The sequence below is a fragment of the Metopolophium dirhodum genome, chromosome 6 (genome assembly GCF_019925205.1).
Source record: "Metopolophium dirhodum isolate CAU chromosome 6, ASM1992520v1, whole genome shotgun sequence".
In the NCBI taxonomy this organism is placed as follows: domain Eukaryota; kingdom Metazoa; phylum Arthropoda; class Insecta; order Hemiptera; family Aphididae; genus Metopolophium; species Metopolophium dirhodum.
In genome coordinates, this window is record NC_083565.1 from 7975122 (window position 1) to 7999368 (window position 24247).

Here is a 24247-nt window from a genome sequence, read left to right on the forward strand (position 1 = left end):
CGTCTATATATACATTCACACCATCACACTTTAAAGTTAAATTTTATTTTCTGGGCTTCTTGCATTACCGAATAGTTAAACTGTTTTTATTGACTGTAAAAAATAGGTACTGTCATCTCCTCTACGTCACTACTCTAGTTAACTCGGGAACGTTATGTAATTACAGTGTAGACAAATCATTGCAATTTACAATGAATCATTATAGTATTATACAACGTAAATCATTTCTGAGAAAGACGTTTGAGGAATATTATCCAATAACAAATTCCAAATTATAGTTTTTAGTTATAATAGTTTCGAAAAGTAGGTATAATGACAAAATACTATAAGTATTAATATAGTGAATATACTCGTGAATCATCTTTTATTAAGAATTCAGGGTTGGAACTTGGAATGTGTATTAAAATAAAATAAAATTGTATCGTCATATTTTCCATAAAATATACATTTCATCTGTAGATCACGGTATAATATTATATATACGACCGTTAGAATTTTAGTTGAATTTGTTTTAAAAATACTGCGGGGTAAAAAAATGTCTAGGCACTCGCTGTTACTTTTATAATATTTTTTATAAATAATATAAATATTGTTTAAAACATTACAAAAAAAACATCGTTTTAAACGAATAAAACTTTTGTTATGAATAAACTTTTTTCTAACCCTGAATTCGAAATGGTTCGTTGCAAACGTGTATAATGTATAATGTTAAACAATGGAAGAAGAATGTGAGAAAATGGTATTTGTTCGATCCAAAATCTTCGGGGTTCGTTCTTATTTCGGCGTGGGTTGCGTTTTCGATATCCAGACACCACTCTGATATGTAGAGGTCCTCCCCTGCAGCGAAGATACTATTCGAAAACCGTTTTTGACCTGTTGTGTTCTCGACGGGCCTTTTGCAGGGCGAGTACCAGTAACGTGACGTAGATGTAGTATTATATCATCACGTCTATTGCTTTGGACGACGAGCCATCGAAAGGGGTGGTGATCGGGGGTGAGTCGTCCGGCGACAATGTCTCGGCGGTCCCCAAGGTCGGTGATGATGGACGGAGGAGAGTGCACGTCCCTCTCGAAACGTTTGCGGCGGAGGCGGCGGTCGCCGTATAGACGTTGCCAGTTCGTGCGACCGGTAGGGAACACGCCGGATCGTCTGGCGGAGAGGTACCGGGGGGAAGTGCTCGAGTGTCGAGTGGAGGGGTACCGGGGGTGGGCGATGGCTGGGTTGTGCGCGGAGAGGCACCGGGTGGTTGAGACGTCGGATGATGCGGTGTGCGGGCCATAAGGCCGCGCCTCCCCGGCCGCGCGCCGTTGCAACGTTGTTATTGCCGCCGCCGAACCGTCCCTCCGGTCCTCACGACGGGCGGCCGATGAACAAGCCGCCAACCGCGGGCGCCGCACGGCCTTGTTTCGTTGGTCGTTGGCCGCGCGGTTGCCGCTTGTTGTCGCTCGCCGTCGTGCCGCAGCGCTCGCGCACCCGGCAGACACCGCCGTTGCTGAGCACCAACGTTAACGACGTATACGCATCGCGCCGCGTACATAACGACGAAGCCGTCGTCCGAAACGGTCCGGGTGGCGCTTTCGCTTCGCCACTGCAGTGTGTCGCCGCCGCCGGCTCACCGCCCCGCTCCGCCGTCGTTCGTTACTCTCTTTTTTTTTATTATTTCTATTACTATTACTATTATTATTATTATTATTTCATCCGCCGCCACCGCCGCTGCCGCCGCCCTACCGCCCTACCAACCTACTCGCCGTCGTCGCTGCGACGTTGCGTTGTTTCGCTATGGCCGTGCTGTGAACCGTCGAGGAAACCGGCAACATGAGCGCGTACAAAAAACGTTACAAGACCACCGCAAGTACGTGTCGGCAAAGTCCTAAACCGTTTTTCATTATTATTATTATTTAAATATCTTATGTTGCTAAATTTTGTTTTTAATAATATTTTTGCTGTTGCCGATTTTTTTTAAATTCAAAAATTTCTCTTTGTTCTTTGTTCGTCGACATTTTTTTTATCCTGCGTACGTCTCCTTTGGCTGACGGCGTCGTGCACCAAATTTCTTTCCCGGCCAGTATCACTGCTGGTCCGGTTGCCAGGACGACTTTCGTCGACGATGCATTTTATTATTGCTGGGTGCTATAATAGCTGTATTGTATAATATAGATCATATAGGTGTATTACTTGTCCCGGCTGTACCGATGAATCACGTGTTTTCCATCTGTTTTTTCGGCAAAAACCGGCTTTGCTCATAATATCATCACGCAGGTATTCGAATTCCTAGTCGCAACGGCGTAATATAATGCCCGTTATTATATTATCGATATCATTATGTTTGCACTTTGTTGTTTGTGTCGTCTTGTTGCATAATATACATTGCAGTATGATTCCGGCGAAATACGAATTTCTCTAAACCATAGTTGTTAGTATCGCCGTCCAGCTGTGTTCCCGAAACCAGGTGGCTTTTAGAAACGAATTGATTCATCTTGAAAAAACGGCTACCATCTTGATTGATTATACATTATTCAGTTGCTTATTACGTCGTATGCACAAAAACAAATTTTATTCGAATGACGAAACAAATTTGAATGTTGTCAAAACAATCTCGTTTGAATACTGTTTGACAAATATTATAGTTTGTTTTGCAGTGTATGCGAATTATGAATGAATTTCATTTCATAAACGTCCTATAATTTATTTGGAAAGTAATGTTTTTTTTGGTTTTATTAATGTGTAGGATTTGGTTTTTAACAGACCTAATTACTATTAAGTCATTACCTAATATTATTAGAAGTTAGAACATGTTATTATTTTGAGGTGAAATTTATAAAAATTGTTCGTTGTCGACCTGGAAATAATTTTCCCTTGCCTCTGAATAATTCTTTTAACCTTGAGTTATAAAATATTTGTTCCATGAAACATATTTTGCTGGCATTTAACGGTAAATATACAGAGCACACTACTCAATGCGTGTATTAATATTATATTACTATAAATATACTCGTAGCCCGTAGACACTAAAAATATACAAAATACTGGTAAATAAAACAAATAAATTCTCCCTGTGTATTAAATTGTCGATAGTCAGTCTAGAGTCTAGACCGTAGAAAAGAGATTAGACTCTAGACACACAATTTAATCGGAATATTCTATTATTAGTCAGTTCACAGTTGCTTTCAAAATAGTAAACAATTTTAATTAAAATGCATTAGGTACATATTAAAATATTATAATACCACACTATCGCAGTCAACAAATTAAATGTATAATTATTTAGACCTTATTTATATTTGTAATAATAAACAATTTAACAGTGTCAATATGTCATTAATTCGAATGTGCAATGAAACAATAAATGACTTTGGCAATGTGGTATAATAATATGGTATTTTCAATTTTACATCCTGGGTGGAGTGAAGGAAAAACTGTAGGTATTAAATGATTTTTCTATGGTTAGGTATAGGTATACTTTTTCGAGGGAAGTAAAAAAGGTAATATGGCCGTATGAAACCTCTACAGATTAGAAATATATCGCAGACTAATGTAAATCCATCTAGACTGTGGTAGATTATAATATATATCTGTTTTTTTGTATAGTTTTCGGAAAAATGTTGTAAAACAAACTATAAACTTATGGTGGAGAAAATTAAATTTCATGACGTTTGCGGTATAATTAGGTCATGATTATACTTTGGAAATCATAATAGAATGGTCAAAATCGTTTTTCAATATAATTATTAAATGGTTTATAAACAATTTTTATATTCAGATAAATATCTGAATATCTGAATAGACACTAGATATAAGTTTTAAATTTAAAACATGTTAGACATTATTATATAATAAGTATAAGAATAATTGAATGCTTTTATGTTTACAATCTTGATTTCAATTTTTGCTTGAAACTTAATGCGATAATTATATTATTAGTCTCTACTCTCTGTTGGTATTATAAATAAATTACTTTAATCGTTTCATAATGTAAATATTAGTAGTTTTTAAACTATTTTTCCCGGATTTATTGGAAATTCAAAAAAGCAAATAAGAAGTTAATACATTTTAGTTGCCCAGCGGAGCGATGAATGTATTCATTTTACAATGATATTTTTTTTTATATCTGAGTACTCGATAAGTAGTCGAAAGTGAATCTAGTTAGTGCATTTGGGAGGTCAACATTTAAAATTTCCAGTAGTTTCCCAGACGGGAAAAACCAAAAAAAAATTAAGGAAAAACGGGAATTTTAACGAAAAATCTATTTTGGTTTTTGATGTAAGGTATAATTCTAAAACAAATAACTGTAGGTACATGCAATTTTTACTATATATTTATATTAGCATTTTCTATACTTCATACAATTTTCAGAATATTTTGACTTGTTTTGAGGTGTTTATGATATTTTCAGTTTCCAATTTTTTTAGTTTTTTTTTCAATAAATGTCAATAAATTTGTACTTGTTGTGTCAAAAAGTTTGAAAATGTAATACAAGGCTCTTGATATATTATTACAATGGCAGTTGAAAAATATTAAAAATACAGTCACAATTTATTTTTAAGTATAAAAATTAATTAAAAATGTTAAAAGATCCACGTTAGTAAATTCTGTAACCGAAAAACCTTAAAAATACATAAACACAGTTTTTTTATAGTTATTTTAAGTTCAAATATAGACCAAATTACGATTTTTAAATTACGAAATTACCAGAATAACTTTTAGTTATTTTGTTGTATTTCTTAAGTATATTATAATCCAGCGAGCTAAGTAAAATAGCGGCGGCACGACAGTGTATAATACTGTATATTATCTCGAAACAAGAGTTGCCCATTTAAACTGTGTAAATGTTGGTGTTTTTTTTAACCAGTCCTAACTTATTATCTACTGAATAAATTAATACCTAATAAATTGGAAAAAATCCGATAAATTGTGCAATGAGGAGATGACCCTTTTCCGAAAATCATTGAAATCGTAGGGTTTTTTTTTTTACTTAGCAATTTTTTGTTCACGGAGTTCGACAAAGTGTTTTTGTTGTGATGTAACAATATTTAAATAATTAAATATGCAATTAATATTAATTCAACTTACCGGGTACCGTAATAATAACAATATAAATATAATATTAAAATATATAACCTTGGCTGACCGTCTCCACTCAGAATTTTTTTTCGTATAGGTACAAATGTATAATGATAATATTATATATCATTGAATTCGAAATATGTAACACGATCCATTACAGTGATCCACTTGTAACCTACTGTACAACAGAGCAACATTCACATACCCGATCTTTTATATTTATTTAACTTCGGAATTTATACAAATTAGTAAATAAAATATAGTAAAGTATTCTAACTAAACAAGGTTACATAAAATAATAAGTGTTGTATATTAAGTATGTAACTAAAAAATGTATATATTATACACCAATTAAATTTATTTTTCGTGTAGATAGATAAAAGAACAAACAAAATAAAATCGATAACTTAAACATTAAAATAGTACGTAGTAACAAGTTTAATATATAACCTAATCGCAATCATTTAATATTAAATAATTTTAAAAAGGTCTTTAAAAAATTTGTAATAACACTGTCCCATCAATAGCAAATAGCAATTATACTCTAAATTTGCTAAAACAAAAATATTATATTGTTTAATATACCAATGAAGTTAGTTAAATTACTTTATTTTTTGTTCAAGTAATAAACATTCTTAATTAAAAAGTATTCGTAAAATTTCTCAAGCGATAATTAAACATATAATTAAATAAATATATGTTTATTAAAAACCTGTAGGTATAGGTCTATACTAAATAAATACTGTTTTAAGACATTGTGTTTATAATTTATATTTTTTTAATTGTATTGATAAAAATTTAAAACATGTACCTATTTCCACAATATTGATTATATAATCATATTTTGTATAATATACGAGTAGGTACCTATATGGTATATACCTAATATTAAATCATACTACCATAGTAATTTTAAATAATACGTCATATACTCATATTATTAGATTTTTTTCAGGCATAAAGTTTATCTAAATTATCATTTATCTGTTTTATTATGCCAAACACTAAATCACTAATGTTTCTATACCATTTGGTTATCATATATGTAACACTAATAAAATAATATTAATTTTTGAACTAAAACTAACCAAAATTATTCTAGAGCACTAGATTTTTCTTTGCTAATGTTGTTCGTTTTTTAATGTACTTATACGTAAATTACATCTATTTGTTTGTGCATCATAGAGGTCTAAACTATCTTAGCACGATAAACTATGCCTATTATATTATTTATTTATATACCCAGTTGGCAGTTACAAAATATAAACCAAAGTAAAAGTAAAATATAAAGTTAGTTTAAAATATAGACATTATGAAATATTATATATATTTTTTTTTACGTTTTTCACTTGATTTTTGTAGTTAATGTCATTCAACTCTGACATGACAGCTTTAAGAGTTATTTCTGTCATTTTCAAATAAACTAGGAGTTAGGACAGGTGGTCCGGTGCTAGTTACAGCATTATAGCATGCCAAACCAAGCCCTGCACAGACATTTATTGAATTCTATCTGGGATTATATTATTATGATATCTTACATTCTTACCATAGTAAAGTATCGGCGTCCGAAGATACCTACTCAAAACTATCAATCTCTTTAAACAACCCACATTTGCAAATATAATTTACACAATTTAAAATATTTTTTTACCTTGTAATTTACCTGGGTAATTATTATTTTTAACTGGCCTCCGATACTATTTCGATTAAAAGTTGTCTGAGCGAGTTAGTCCCACGTTTTTATCAACAATTATAAAATCATTACTAGATAAAATAATTATTTTTAATTTGTAAGTTTTAGGGTTATCTTCATTGAATATTTTTGGGACTTTTATGAACTAATTTTGATGTAGCAATCTTGTTTTTTACAGATATATTACACGTAGTATACCATAATAATCATAATATACATCATACTATAGTATAATTTACTACTATAATACAACCGATTTATTTAAATGATAATATACACCATCTATGGATGTTATTACTTTTTATCTGACTAAATTTCTAAGTATTTTGTTGACCCTTCTTTTGATGTATTGTAAACGTTTCACATACATACCAAAGATTGAAGGTCATCGTCTTGTTACTTCTTATTCAGTTATTATTGATTCTGACGTAAATCGTCAATCGTCGATTAAATATCTAAAATTTAATTTATATAAATTCAAATAGTGAAGTTAGTTTCCATATTTTTTTTTTTAGTAAATTATCATACCCACTACAGATATAAAATAAATTATTATTTATTAAATAATTTGTTACCTTTGACATTGATCTATTATCAACTATCCAATTAACATATGGTATTTACTATTTAATTGTTTTAATGTTTCATAATTTGTATTTTGTATTTATTTTAGATTAATCATCTTTTCAGGTGTTTAATATATTACCCACAGATAAAAAATAAAAACTCATTTCTTTATAAACGTCGGTATCACTATATTTTGTTGATTAGACAACATATTATAGAGTTATTGAACCAATACAAATAATGTTGTATTATAAAACATTTAATATTTTACGTCTATGCAGATATAATTCCATGAATCTACTCGAAAAAGTACATTTTAAAACTTAATTAAATAGTACATAATTATTTATTTTAATGTATACATGTACCTACTTACATAACAATTTTTTTTGGTGGTGAGGGGGGGGGGGGTAAATATATTTTATTTCCCCCCCACCATAAACATGACCAAATAACGCGACTGTAATGGATTGACCTAGTCTTGGGAAAAGTTTTGATGTATAATATATGTCTTACAAAAATTAATTGGGTTGCCAAAAATAATAAAAATGTAAATAATAATCTGTATATAAATTAAAATTAAATACTGATCGTTGGTAATTGCATCACTTAAAAACGACTTGACCGATTTGTCTACATTTTTTGTTTAAATATTCGAAATAGTTTGAATAAGGTTTTTACTTAAAGGAAAATCGGAAAATACGATAAAAACTGTAGATAGTGCTTTTCTGACTGACTTTGATCAACGTAGAGCCTACATTATGATTTATGATAGCCATTATGAAGGGTGCCTTGGTGCACTAAGAAGGAATTTCCAAAATTCACATTTTAACTCAGCTCACACAAAGATTTTGAAATTTTTTTTTTGTTTTAAATGGTTTCCATTGATTATATCTTATAGATTATAATAGTAAATAGTAATACTTAGTAGAAATTAGTATTTTTTTGTTTATATATAGGGTTGTCATTGGTTACTCGGATGGATGAGGTAAAAGCGTGTATCAAATATTCAAATAGTTTATGGCCTCGAATAATGAAATTATATCATAGTACAAATATGAGAGTTGAATTTATGTTTGTAGCTTATACATTCAAAACCTATAAGCACCTACTTGACCGATTGTGTGAAAATTTCAAATTGTTTTATACATTCGATTTATACCAAGTGCCATAGCCGAATTGTCCACATCTCGGTACAATTAGTTCACAAAGCGAGATACACCGACGCCGATTTACTCGTGAACTGAGGATTACTAAAACCAAGACACACCTATTATAGGCGTACTCGGCGCTATATTTTATATTTGTTCATTTTGTCACGAGCGAAGTTAGGTTATACAGCTAAAAATGCATGTTGGTTTTTCGAAAACTATACTGAACCGTTTTCAATAAAAGTTATATCAATAGATTTCTTGAGACTATATATGTGGAACTAAAGGGTAGCTGGCATATGATTTTTTTTCCACGAAAAAAAGAATATTGTTTTTTTTTTTATTTAAATGGTTGCCATTAGTTACATAATACCATATTTAATATTACTATTATAATTAGTATAATATCTTAATATATATATAATTCTACTGTACGTATGTTGTGATTGAACTCCTCCTAAACGGTTGGACCGATTTGAATGAATTCTTTTGTATGCGTTTGGGTGACGTCCCGGATGGTTTAGATTCACAAATCATCCCCGTAGGTCCAACCAGGGGATGTGCTCAAACGGGGATTTAGAGATTTACGGTGGAAATTTTTATTTATAAATGGTTGCCATGGGTTTTAAAGCTATTATAATAATAATTATTGGTTGCCGTGAAATCAGTGTATTCGTTCAATGCATTTAATTTTTTTGTATGCTGTGTTTTGATATTATATGTATCGCAATTACGTAAATATTGAGCGTATTATACTCACTTATATATAAGTTACGTACGTAAAACAATGCCACGTCTTAGTGGACGAGGAGGAAATATTGTTCGACAGACTCGGCATTCATAATTAGTCCAGCCGTTTAGGATGAGTTCAGTGACATACTAGATATAACTTTGATACTTGAGAGTTAAATTATAAAGTTACGTACAAACAACATGAGGTCCGCGATCTACCGCAGGTAGATTGCCTACCTGATAATATACTGCTGTGAATCAGAATTTTTATTCCAGGCAACAGAAAAGTTAAGATAAATTTTGAATACCATACACCGAATATTAAATAACAAATTGAACAAAGCTTAACGGGAAACGAAGTGCACGGGATCAGCTAGTGGCATATACATTTTTTGACAAATGTATTTATAAAATAATACAAATCTTTTGCACGGCAACGCCGGGCGGGACAGTATTAATAATATATAAATTTAATAGTACCTATATTATAAGTAAAAGTTTAATGTGTCATTGCTTATTGGTTTGAAATGTAAATAATAAATATAGTACCTATACGTTTTTAAGTGAACTTAAATGTACCTACCTTTATGCTTTCTAATATATATTTTTCACTTAAATTGGGCAATGACGAAATTAATAATTGTATTTAATCAGTAGGTATCAGTATTAATGATATTCAATACAATTTCAATTTTAAAAAACCCTCGAAAAAACCTTAACTGATAGCCCCCTCATTCTACAAAACAAATAGTCACAAAGATAAGAAATATAAACAAAGTATTAAAACGTCTAGTTGGTAGTTGTTTTACTTATCATACATTATTTTATACGAAGGCATTAAACTAATTTACTCATATAAATTTATTATTGATTGATTGATTGCATTTGTTTCTATAACTTTCATGAAAAAATAGAACATTTTTATTTTTATGAACATTTATATTATGATGAGATGCAGCAGGGCCACAATAGATGTATATTGTATAACTTCCAACCGCGTGTCATTTAGTATTGAAATTGCCTTTTAAATTTTTATGATTATATTTTGTACATCGTTATACTTCTATATTATCTATATTATACAATTACAATATATAATAATTTCATAATGTCATCTAGTCAATTGACAATTGATATTAATATCACCATATGGCCACTGTTGCCGCGGGTTTATTTAAATAAAAATCTAATATCACATAAGGCATTCAGCTGAACGCAAATTTTCAATATTGTGTACACTGTACTTGTATATACAAATATACATTTGTAAGATGGGAGAACACATGCGGGCATCAAGTTCTATTATTTAGAGGCTATAATGTTTACGATACAACTACAACTGCAGTACCCTAGCATAATAAAGCTGGCACTAAATACAAACAGGAATCATGTCGAAGCTTAAAAAGTATATGTTGATTAATATTTAACATGATATACCTTTATTTTTATATTATTTTAAATATTAATCAATTATTAACATGTCAATACCGCGTTGGGGACTACTGCCAAGCTATTGTATACCCCTCATGTCGCCTCTGAAATTGTATGCTCAACTAATCTAATAAACTTGATAAGAACACTTCATTAAAAGGCTTATACCCAAATGGTACCTACTTGATTTAAACAATTAGTTATAATAAATTGTATGTTTCTATATGTTAGAATATTATACTACGTTTATAAATTATGATAGGTATGCACGTACACTATATTTTTACTGTGTCCATTCGTCCGCCAACTTCCGTTGTCATAGTTACCTACCTGCCAAATGCCATTATGGATTTTATGAAAAATATTATTTGACTATATATTTTAGAATATAATAGCTTCTAGAGTATTTATAATATATTGATTGAGTTGACGTAAAATTTATTAAATGTACCGTTTTATTTTTTATTAGATACTACCTATTATATTTTGTGTTTTGACTGTGCGATTCGCATTAAAGATGTATATTTGAATAAGTTAATATAATATAATATTACTCATTTAATTTGGCAATTTAACATTAATTTTTGGTTGTATTTAAATTTAAACTTTTGTTTTTTCGTGCATATATTATTATATAGTATGCTTGCCACTTGTATGCTTTTGTAGCTCGGAAAATAGCTGTTCAAAATATATCATTAATTTAGTTTTTTTTTACTGCAAATTGTACAGTATTGTTGACAATTTAACATGATATATTTACTATTACAAAACAAAGCAAACATATACGTATTTAAAAAAAGTATAGTTTAGGTACCTACCTGTAGGCTATGTGACATAGATAAAACAATTTAAGTATTTGTCTGTTTCGTTTCATTTGGTCTCAATGAGTGGCGTATCTACGTGTGAGGGGGATGGGGGTCATACCCTCCCAAACATTACACAAATAAATTCGTTTGGAAATTTGTTAAGACTTATGAAAATATGAATGATTTAAAATATATTGTGACTTTTTTTATGAAATTAAAATTTTACTAGTACATAGGTATGTGACGACGTTGTATAATTAAGTTACACAATATTGTGAATTAAATAATTAAATTTAGTTTTATTCGCATTCGAACCATTATGTTATAATTTGTAGTAATTTTATAATTATTTATTGTGTATTATGATTGGGACCCTCTACTTTTAATACGAGTACCTGAATAAAAAATTTGATAAAAAATCATCACATTATGATAAAACATAGACATAAATACGAGAATTATATGCAAATTTTATTTTTAGCGCATAACGATGTTTATTTTCTTGGCTATATATTTCGTGGCAATGAATGCATTTATTTATATTTATTGATTTATTGATATTTATGTATTTTTTGTAAATTTTATGAACCTATTAGTACGCTGTTATAAGTTGAAAATATCAAAAATATGGATGTAAACTCAGAGAATGAAAATTCGTAAAAATAAATAATACTTACAATTGTATAGTAAAACAAATAAAATTACAGAGAAATAATAGATCCATGACTGAGCATGTGAGCACTCTTGGTATGTGGATGAGTTTTTAATTTGTATAGTTATTCTTTTCAATGATTGTTGACCTGGTGATGTCACAATTTTTTTTCTATCATACTTATTTAACGAATAATTATTTCGGTATTTATATTAAATGGCTAAGATCAATTTTAGTTTTCTTAAAATTAAATGTTATATATTATGAAATACCTAATATATAATAATATACATACATACTATTATTATTCATTACAGTGCCTTACTTACACAGTTTAAGACGTGTATGTCTTAAAATGTTTAATATCGAATTATTGTTTGGTATTTCATTGTTTGAAATTATATCTATATAATTGTGAAATACTGGTTTTTTGGCTATACTAAAAGCCATGTTGTTTTTTTAAAAATATTTTATCATTTATACCTATATTATACCAGGCTTACCATTTAAGATTTTAAAACAAATATCAGACAACAGTTAAAATCCATTGTATTTTTATAATAACTTACCTATAGTGTTTTAAATTTTAATATAATAATATTAAAAAATAATAATGATTAAAATATATCGATAAAACAAATTGATATTGCTTGTGAATCATATTCTTACTAAATTTTCTTACTATAATGACAATATTTTAATATTTTATAACTTGTGTTATGAATGGCAAGACTAAATTTACTATAGTAATATATGCGGTATAGAGGTATAAGAGGACGTGATACCCGCATGTGTTGTCGCCGTCCTTAGGGGTGGGGAGGGGGAGCGAGGCGATAATTGGAATTATTATCTAGGCAACCTTATGGGCATTTTATTATATTTTAATTTTAAAGCGAGTTAAGAGTATTTTAAGATGTACAAACAATTTTCAATTTTAAAATACTCATAACTTGCTTTAAAATTAAAATATAATAAAAAGTCCATGAGGTTTCCTAGATAATAATCTTACTTTTAGATTTTATTAGAGGTCAATTAACAGATCTACACGTGTTCTGCTGAACGTACGATTTGCTATGTTACGCACTTGTAAGACGAAGATAACACATGAGAGTATCAAATCCTCGCTCTTAACTATATTTTTACCAACAATTATATTAATTAATAATCATATTACTGTGTTTGCAGTTTTTCAGTTTTTTTTTCTATAAATGTCAATAATATTTTATTCGTTGGATCAAAAAGCATTAAAATTGAATACAAGGCTCCTGATATGTTATTACAATAGTAGTTAAAAAATATTAAAGAAACGTATGCACAATTTTTTTTTTAGAAGCATTTGGAGTTTGAGTTTTGACAACATTTATTAAATTTAAAATTTAAAAATGATTTTGTAGTTTATAAAATGTTTATAAAATGTTCAACTTTTATAGTTAAGGATTGAAAACTTAAACGAAGGTTCCACGTAATTAAGTAGGTTATTCTGTAACCAATAAATTTCAAAAATATAAAGATGCAGTTTTTTTTTATAGTTATTTTATGATTTTACGAAATTACATATTAAATAACCAAGAATAACGATTTTAGTTATTTTTTTGTAATTTTATAATATTAATTATATTTACCGGCTAGGTATACCGTATAAGTAATAACAATATAAATATATTATAAAATATCCACACTGACAAACCGTCTCCGCTCAGTATCGTTTTACGCATAAAATTATATTATATCTTTGAATTCAAATTCAATACCATCCATTATAGAGTGACGCACTTGTAACCTACTGTACTGCAGAGCGACATCCGCTTGCCAATATTTATTTTTTTTTTACTTGGCTTTTTTATTTTTCCATTTATATGTGTTAACTTTTTAGAATAATAAATTATAGTATAAAAAATAGATATATTATTTGACATTTTCTTTGTGGAAAAACTAGTAAACATTATATAATATATACTATAATAATTGTTCTCTTATTTAAAATTTAAATAACATAATGTCATCATGAACGTTTACTTCCTAAATATTTCCAATCAAATTAAATGTAATTTTAAAAAATGAACCCTACAGCTTATGACGTAACGTTAATTTATTTATCATTTCGATTCATTAAAATAATAATTTAATATTAATAATATTTTAAATATTTATAATTATTTTATAATTAACCATATTATAAACGTAACCTTAATGGTCACTTATAGATTGGCATTCTAACTCTCATTTGAAGAAAATAAGTATACGAATGACCTTAAATGTCCTTTATCATCATAATCTCTGTATCGTCATATTATGGACCAGTTATTATTGGCGGAAGTTCAAATTTATTGTATAGATTTTTAATATACTTATAGGTAGGTATAGGTACTAACCTATAAATCAGATAAGCATTCTGAATTACGTTTCTATAATGAAGAAGTGGAAAGTCCATAATTTATGAATCATAATATATAAATATAGCTAATCAGAAATAAAATTGTAAATATATTATACTAACAACAATACCACTACGAAGTTGAAAGTATGATGAAAAGCCGGAAATGATACCGAACCACCGGGTTATGATAGTGACGGTGTAATTGTTATTACATACGTACATTATAAATCATCGTATTTAAATATAAATATATTATAATGATTAATTTTGACACTTTTATTTTATCGCGCTCATTTATAAAAAATGGAATTGTACACACACAAGTGAAAATAAAAAAAAACTATCTAAAAGTGCAATTTCCAATTCGACGGATATAGGTACGCGTTGGCGTTTTTGCATACAGGTACGCTCGAACTCCGAAGAGATCACCGCGGGGAAAAAAACCACCGTCGCACATAAAATTTACTAATATAATATGAGGAGAGTATGAGACCCCTAAAACCCACCCGCTGGGCAACACGCATCCCGAATTTCTTTTGAATGAGAGCTGATGGTTCCCTCAACACCGTGGATCTTCTATATGTATATCAAAGGGTTCTTTCGAGGCACACCGGCGTTGTTTATTCCCTACTTGAACCTTCTTTGGTAAGGCCAATCATACAACATTGCGTTTTGGCGCGCATGAGTTGCAAAAATAAATGCTTATTTTGCGTGGAATTTCGTCACCCCCATGAAAATCTAAAACGCTGAAGGCCGAACCGTCGACGCACTACGATACTAGACAATACCTACGATATAGTTACTATCACTCGCGTATAATCTGATGTACCATGTACGATACAGTGAACGTCAAGTGCTCGTACAGGTATAATATTATAGTTGTAGTCGTTGCCGCAGCCGCTGACCTTGAACGCCGTCGCCGAACTCGACACGGCGTACGATCGGTGGCTCTGCAGCGCAAGCGGACCACGAGGAGACGCGCTCGCCAGTGTAGGCGAACGCGTCCGGGTACAACCATCAGCCTATTGCTACAACGATAGTGCGTCGTCCGGGTCCACGAGTCGTCGCCGCGTCGTTTTCGTCTCTCCGGCATTACATCTACTACTCTAAACACTCCTAAAACGCTGTTCGGAGGTCCGTCTCGCGTTTTTCGAGTTTTGAGCTTTCGAAATCCAGTGTCGGGGCATTACCCCCCGCCGATACGACAGAATGAGCTGAGGTTAGAGCTAGATTTTTCTTTTAATATGCAATTGACAATAGTACAAATTTATTGTACAATATTAACAATAATATTATCATTCCGACGTTCATACTTCATAATATTATTATGCCCGATCGTTTTGTTGTTCGTTCCCTGTCGGTTCCGTTTTTTTTTCTTTTCACGTGTACAAAATTGGAAACGATACCGAGACGGGTTCACACACGCACACACACGCTACACGTTCACACGTCCTGGGCACAAAAAAGAGCCTATGTTTACGTGCCGCGTGTTGTACGGAACACCAGCGGGTAGTGGCGGTGTCTGTGCTGTTGCGGCTTCAACCCGGGGGTGGGGAGCAGAATATTTCGATTTGTCGAAGCGACGTTGTCACGTTTTCCTGCCGCCCAAGCCAACCGCCTTTTGTGTAAGGTCCGCGTGTAATGGTCCTGTACTCGACACTACTCGTGTGGCAACATGATCGTCTACAGCGTGATCGTTTTATCGTAATTTTTTTCTTTTCTTCATTCGTTCCATACAATCGTCAAAACCCATATTTTTTTTTCGAACGGCCGCCTATTATATTTACACAATACAATTATATAAATAATAGTTCTGATAACGTTCCCGTGGGCCTCGAAGACGGGGAAATGTCTGCGCTCCACAACTGAACCAGTCCCGACAATTTCGGAAATGTAAGGCGAAACGAAACGCGTCGGCCGGCTGATTGTCGCCGACGATAAGATTACGATCACTCTGTGTATCATCATTATGAAATATATAAGATATAACATACCATTATAATACCGTCCAACATTTTTCACAATATAATGTATGGTCCCCATACCCCCCCTGCTGTTACCACCGTACGCGTCTTCAGTCGACGGTCGACCTTTGTGTCCCCTATTTTTGCCCCAATGGACCTTGTCTTGTCGGCTCCGAAATCGAATCGAATTGCGTTCAGTGACTTGGCAGCACGTTTCGTCTCCCGGCCTCTGAGACGACGGACATCATGACGTCCGTGAATCCGGTGAAGCGCAGTACGAGACTTGCGGGCAAACGGCATTCAGCTGTTACCGTTGCATTAGGAGGAGGTTATACGACGGACTGCGGAGATAGCCACGGGTTGAGAAACGAACGGGGTTAGAGCGCTTGTATTTTAATTTTTGTCCATCATTAATAATATCTAGACATTTTCTGCCGGTTATCGACATCTCAGTTTTCAGAAGCGTAAACACAACAGTTTACCGTCGTCCGTACACCAACCGATTCTAGATAATGAAAAAAAAAACTCCAAATACGAAACGAATGGAATATTGTGTTATTCACGACATGGTGTGAACACTCTAGTACCGTACTTCGTCTGAATCACGCAAATCGTTTTCGATTTAAACGTACATAATACATAATTACATAAATAATAATATTATGATATTGTTTGGAAACACAAAACTTGCAGACTAGCTAGTACCTATTCATTATTCTGTAGCTGGTAGTGCATCACAAACGTGATGAATGCCTACGTTGAAAATAAAATATAGTTTTTTGTCACCGTTTGTAAAATAAGGAATATCGAATAATTTGTCTGGATCTGAGAACCTACAATAAATTAATGTATTTTAAAGGGAAGTGTAATTTGTAATATTATTTACAAAATTACAACTTGACAAGTATCCGAGTACCTATTAGATATTACTTTTTATTATTATTCAAGAGGCTAAACAAAATAATGTCGTCATCGAGTTACTAGTTTATGACTTATTGATTGATGAGATTAATATTTTTATCTATTTTTTAAACTGGTTCCTCATTTAACAAATTTTTAGTTTCCATCAAATTGTATGTAATTATATAATAAGTTATAGTACTATATAATATTATAATATATACCAAGATATTTTTTACATTGACTTATTTTTTGTTCAAAAAACAACACTATACACTCCGATTGGACTTAGTTGTGATTTTTGTTTAACTTACATTGTTTTGTTTATAATATTGAGTACAAGTTTTCTGGTTGACCTAATTTGCATATTATCAATATGTAGGTTGGTAGGTTCTAACTTAATTTCATCTTTATTCTTTATTGGTATTTTCTAGTAATTAGTTATGGCAATAATAATTTCTGCAATTATGACTTATAAATTGTGCGATCAAACAAAGAGAATAGTGAGAAAAATATATGTTATGTGTTCAAGTTGACGCTTTAAAAATATGTACCTATTACTTGTAATTTGTAAATGCAATTTGAAATGAAATAATTTACTCTCACGTTTCAACGTACAGTTTTATGATATTAATTTTTAATTATGAATATCTACCTACCATTTGCTTATAAAATTATATACAGAGACAGAGTGATTCACCAAGCATAAGCAGCACCCCCTTTATTTCTTTAATAATGCTGTTATTTTAAATATAATTTTTGGAATTTAATTACTTCTGGTTCTGAAGTCTCCAGTTAAAGACCATATTTTCAAATTCTTGAGATTTTTTTACTACTTAAGGTGTGTTCTGTGGAGATATAAACTTATATTTTTCAAATGAGAACTCCCCGTTTTAACCGTAAATTATTCAGTAGATAATTTTTATGAATTATTTGACTGATCAGAATCAAAATTTGTACGAGTCATTGATTAAATATATTTAATATAATATATATTAATATATATTTTAATCAATGTACGAGTAGTTTTTGAGTTATTTTACTTTGTGTTCTAAGGATAAAAGGCCCACGTTAATGGATTTAGAAGCTATTGGTGATTTGAAAATGTTAGTCATTAATAATATCAATCTATTAATTTATAATAATTATTACTCTTAAGTCTTAGTACAAACATTTTAAGAACTAAGGAACTACTCATTCTAATCTTGAATTACCAAAGTACTTACAAAAAAATAGTCCACTATATAATTTAAACTAAAAAAGGGGCATTTTCATTTGATAAACAGAAGTTAGCCACAGGACACTCATTAAGTAGAACAAAAAAATTCATTACTAAATAAAAAAAATGGTGGAGAGCAGCATGGTTGGTGAATTGCCCCGTATAGTTGGTTTATATTTATGATATTTTTATAGATGATGTCAAAGGAAACAATAATAATGTTGTAAATTTTCAATTTTTTCCACTTGATTTTATTCGGTATTATCTTAGATATAAATAATTTTAAAACTTCCAGTTAGTAACTCCTGGAGGTTTCTAGGTATACGATATTACAATTTGAATATTTTTGTCCAGACTTGCAGTGTCATGCAGTGTATGTAAATTAATGTATCATTTTGTGGTATATTTATTATTTTTGTGATTAATTGATTGGTATCAGTTGTATAATGTCATTAGTCTCTTATCAAATTTCTATGCTTATGTTTTATCAAATTGCTTGATTTGCTTGATATTATAAGTCTGTGGTATTTCAGTAGGTATTTCACTATTCAATATTTATCAGTTTCTATGTTGAATAAATATAAAATAATAGGTACTTAAATAATTTATAGCTAATCAAATAAAATATTGGTTTTTAATTTTTGGAGAATACTGAGTAGTATATAACATAATGTATTGTGTATTGTATTAAATAATAATAATTATTAAAAAACTATTGGACAACTTTGCTAATTTCTATACTGTTATTAATAGTTTTAATTTTTTATTTTAGATGCTGCGAACAGTGATAAACAACAACATGCATCACCTAGAGTGACACTAAGACTTACCAACACGGGTAATAATCAATTTAAGAGTTCGTCTGCTCGACAGGATGAGAAGAACAAGAAAATAGCTGAGGAACAGAACGCCAGCATGACGAACGATACGTAAGTATTATACAAAAGAAAACGATACATTTTTTTTTTAGCATACACAACATATTATACAACCAATCTTTTTCACTTATAGGAAAACTGTTGAGACTGAAGAAAAACCAGAAACACCCACCCAGTCGGTTTCTCAATCTGCAAATGTATCGACTAGTGCACCAGCAGAGAGTACATCAGCTAGTACTTCTAAAGAAACTGAATCCAAAGATGGTGGCTCGGTTGAAGCAACTGATACTGTAAATAGCTCATCAAACGAATCAGCTGTAAAACCATTAAAAGAAACAGATAACCTAAAACGGTCTCTAATTGAAGAAGACGAAGAAGTTAAACCAAAAAAACGCAAAGAAGATCATAGCCAAAGTTCTAAAGGTGACTTACTCTTTTTAGGTTTAATAAGATTTAATAAGTCACTTTATATGTTTATGGTTAGGTAATATCAATAGGTTTAAAATGATACTTCAGCATTCAACTTTAAATCTCTTAAATTTATCAAATAGTAATTTGTTAAATTTAAAATCAATAATATTTCTTACAGTAGTTAGAGCTGTAGATTTATTATTGTACTTAAAACTGAATACTGAATAATAGTTAGTATTTGGACTACACAATTACTGAACAATTGTAGGATCTGTTAATTATAAACTTATTTGATTAAATATAAAATGATATGAGTCATAATATTTTTTTTTAAATTTTATTCAATTAAATCTCGAATTAAATATAATTGTTACCCAAATTGGAGCTACATATCAAACATTTGGACTTTTAAAATGATTAAAATTCATCCTTAATTTTGATGTACTTAAAATGGTTACACTTACCTCAACATTATCTTAAATCATTTGTGAAAAAAATATGTAGGAATGGCTATAAAAAACATAATGCAAAATTAAATTATATAATTTGTGTCGATTTGACTTTCTTTTACAGAAGAAAAATATTGAACTAATTGAAAAAAAAAAACTTAAAAAGAGCTTAATATTTTTTTTATTAAAATGTATTTTTGCATATTATAAATGTATAACTGTGACTTGGCTTGATGCGTTGGCTGCTATTAGTCGTTTAATTCCAATGAGAGTAAGTAAAGCCAGCTACTACTAGTTACTGGATGGGTGACCACCCGGGTTTGTAGTAGGTAGTAAAAACCTTGCCACTCATACACATGTTGCTTACCAACCGTAACAACACTTTACCGTGCCAATCTTACCAACCACAGTTTATAAACCCTACAACAACTAATATACAGTCGCCAGGCTTAAGTTCAGTTAAAAAAAAAATATATATATAACTTAGTAAATAATATAGGAATTTTGAGATTTAAAAAAAAAAATAATATGCAATATCTGATTTTAGTAAGTTATAATAAATACAGTGTACATTTAAATTAATATTAATATAAAAATTGAATATTATGCATACACATGCAGTATTTATTGATCTGTAAAATGTACTTAAAAGAAACGGATAGAATGTAGAAACGTAGAATTATGTTGGTATTTTGATTTAATAATAATGTATTAATATGTAACATATTATCATAATATGTGGTTTATTATATTATTGTTGTATTAAACTAAATTGTTGATTTGTTAATGGAACCTAAAAATGATCAGACAGTCATAATTTAACTTATCACAGATCCCTATTTTATTAAATAAAAAGTTACTAAAATTATTAAATGTTTGAATTATTTTAGGTAAAACTGAGGCTTCTAGTCCGAAACCTGATAGTGATGAGGACAAGTCTGGTGGTTCTGGGCCTTCTAATGCTGACAGTCCTGGAGGTGGCCCTAAAGTACCTCCATTAAAAATTGTGATACCTACTACCGATGCTGATACAGGTACAAGAACAAATGGCAAGAATGGTAATCGATCACATCATACAGCATTACCATATGTAGTGCCATCTGAAGAATCACCACCGGCATCTAATCAGCCTAACTCGCCGAAGTCTCCTCAAAAAGCGACCACTGATACAATTGCTGTAGAAGAGCAAAAGTCTCCTCAAACCAGAGTATTACGGTCATCTAACAGATGCGGAAGTAACAGTAGTGGTGCACCAAGTCGTGGTACTTCTCCAATTGTTCCCGATGAACAGTTGGCTCAAACTACTTCACCAGCTGCTGTGACAGTGGATGCAGGATCAGGTAATCCGTCACCATCTGCTGCTCGTTCAGAACAGACTGAAAATGTATCCGCAATCGTTTCTGGAGATGACAAACAGGCAACTACTACTGCTGCAGCTACTACAACTACAACGTCTGAATCTACTGTGACTGCTGAACTGTCAGGTATGGAACTACATCCTAGACGACGCAAATTAAAAGCAAGCCGTACTGAATCTGAAACTAGTGATACTTCATCTGCCGCCAATGTTACTGCTGTAGAAACTAATCCGTCCGGCACAACCAGTGAACCTGCTCCAGTTACCAATTGCTATCAAATGTTTTTAAACATTAGAAAACAAGTAAATTGGTTAAATAATTATATGTTTAGCTGTTTTTATTTTTATAGGTTATTATTATTATATATTTATTTTTTATAGATTGATAAGAGACGTAAGAATTTGTTTCCTGTGCAACCAAAACCACCATCTGGATTTAAAGACTATCTTATGAACAGGTGCACATACGTTTTAGCTGGTAACTCTAATAGCCGCGTTGTAAATACACAAACCCCATCACCAGCCAATTTACATGAGCAGTTGAAAAAGCTGTTTGTTGAACAAGAGAAGGAGAGACAAAGACTTCGTGTACAGGTTGGTTTTTTGTTAACCTTTAAAAAAAAAGAGAGAAAAAAAGAATATGATATAATGTCATGACCACCATACATTTATAATTTGTATAGCACATCGTAGAAAAAGAAAAATTGGTGTTGAGTGTTGAACAAGAGATACTCAGGGTTCATGGACGGGCAGCTCGTGCATTAGCTAATCAGCTTTTACCATTTTCTGTATGTACTATACTTAAGGACGATGAAGTATATAACATTATGACACCCGAGCAAGAAGAAGAGAAAGATAGACATGCACGATCCCGTTACAATGGTCGTCTTTTTTTGTCATGGCTACAAGATGTAGATGATAAATGGGAAAAGATTAAGGTAATAATTTCATAAATTATAACTATCTATGAAAAAATATTTAAATTAATGATTTTTATGATCTCTAAAGGAATCAATGTTACTGAGACATCACAATGAGGCAGAGAGTTTACATGCCGTACAGAAAATGGACTGGGGATGGAAGTTGAAAGAATTACAGTTATGTACCTATAGCTCAGAGCCCAATATCGATGAAGAGCATGTACCGATGGTTCTAGTCAGTGATGATTTCGATCTCTTGCCTGCCTAACCTAAATTTGTTATTATTAACATATCGGTACAGTGTCAACTGTTTAGTGATGTTTGTTTAAGTGACTAAGCTATAGTTGATATTATTATTGTTATGGATAAAGTTAAATATTTTACTTGACAACTTTGGAATGTTAGTCACTTTCGTGCCATTTTATCAATAATATATTAATAACAATATTGTGTGCTTGCCCAAAAATTGTTTGTTACTATCATTCTTTTAATAAAATTTGTAATTTCTTGGCAGATACTTTTATGGTGATAATAAATGTTTTCTCAAACCAATTGTTTACTTTTTTATACCAGATGATTATTTTAACAAAACACCAATGTTTTAAGAACTGTCTCTTGGAAAACTTAAGAAATGATCAATTCTAACATTTTATACTACATAATTTTTTTCATCTTTATGTTTGTTGTTAAATTTATATAGACTTGGTTTTAAATTTTAACCTAAAATATTTTTTAATTTTTATTAATAAGCACTAAGTTTAGATAAGCACCACAAATTTAATGAGGGCACTGCTTAAAATTGTGTCTTATGTTTAAATACTCTAAAATTAACAGCTATCTAAAAGGTCTCTTGGTTAAAATAGGTATTGGTATATTATTGTAATGATAAGGGCTCAGATTTAAATGCTCTTAAACAAATCGAAAAAAATTCTCTTTCAAAAAATGCATTTATGACCTAAAAACTCTAAAATAAACCTTGGCTTTCTTCAGAAATCAAGATAAATTTGTGAATCGTTTTATTAAAAAACCGGTTTACCTTATGTTGTTTAAAATCTTAATAAAATATGTGTATTTATGGAAATATTATATTTTAATTTTTTTTCATAATATTACTTGAAGTAGGTTAAAATATGAGCTAAAAAAAATAATACCCTAAAAACGTTTAAAAATGCAAAAAAAATTTGTTAGCATACCGAGTACTTTTTTAAAAATTTTTACAGTTAAATAAAAACCGATAAAAACCGTTCGCAAACAATAACATTACATTATAATACAGTTGCATTTTTATCTCAATACAAATAGCCTTCTTACATAATTTTATACTTACTAGATATTATCACAGTTATCTGAGATAACTGTGATTACTATCATAGGCATAAATAACCCATTTTTTTCGGGAAATAACAATGACTAAATAATTAATATTATATAATATAATTTTTTAGAGGAATACCTAAATATATTACCTATTAGCTACTGTATGAAAGCCCGAAACTAGCCTATACCCGGCCCGACAGTGGCATGCTAATGAAAAGGAGGGGGGCAAATTCCTACCCTGGTGACTTTATGGAACCACATTCAAAAATAATAAAAATACATTAAATTAACATTTAAATATATTTAAGATTAAACATATTAATATTATTCTCCAAAATGTCATTGTAGTTGCCTATAT

The 24247-nt window shown here is 30.6% G+C and overlaps 1 protein-coding gene across 3 annotated transcripts; it reads left to right on the forward strand.

Moving 5' to 3' along the window:
- The first annotated feature begins 1525 nt into the window (after window positions 1-1525).
- Window positions 1526-23124, forward strand: LOC132946382 (ankyrin repeat domain-containing protein 12-like). Of its 3 annotated transcripts, none has more exons than XM_061016370.1 (7): window positions 1526-1853; window positions 19330-19486; window positions 19569-19858; window positions 21186-21955; window positions 22034-22246; window positions 22336-22590; window positions 22661-23124. In XM_061016370.1, exons 1-7 carry the CDS (start codon window positions 1817-1819, stop codon window positions 22838-22840), a joined length of 1902 nt encoding a protein of 633 aa, XP_060872353.1. In that variant the 5' UTR covers window positions 1526-1816; the 3' UTR covers window positions 22841-23124. The 3 variants fall into 3 exon arrangements, with proteins under 3 accessions (XP_060872353.1, XP_060872354.1, XP_060872352.1); XM_061016371.1 differs by lacking the exon at window positions 1526-1853 and adding an exon at window positions 15445-15693; XM_061016369.1 differs by lacking the exon at window positions 1526-1853 and adding an exon at window positions 15741-16814.
- The last annotated feature ends 1123 nt before the right edge of the window (window positions 23125-24247 follow it).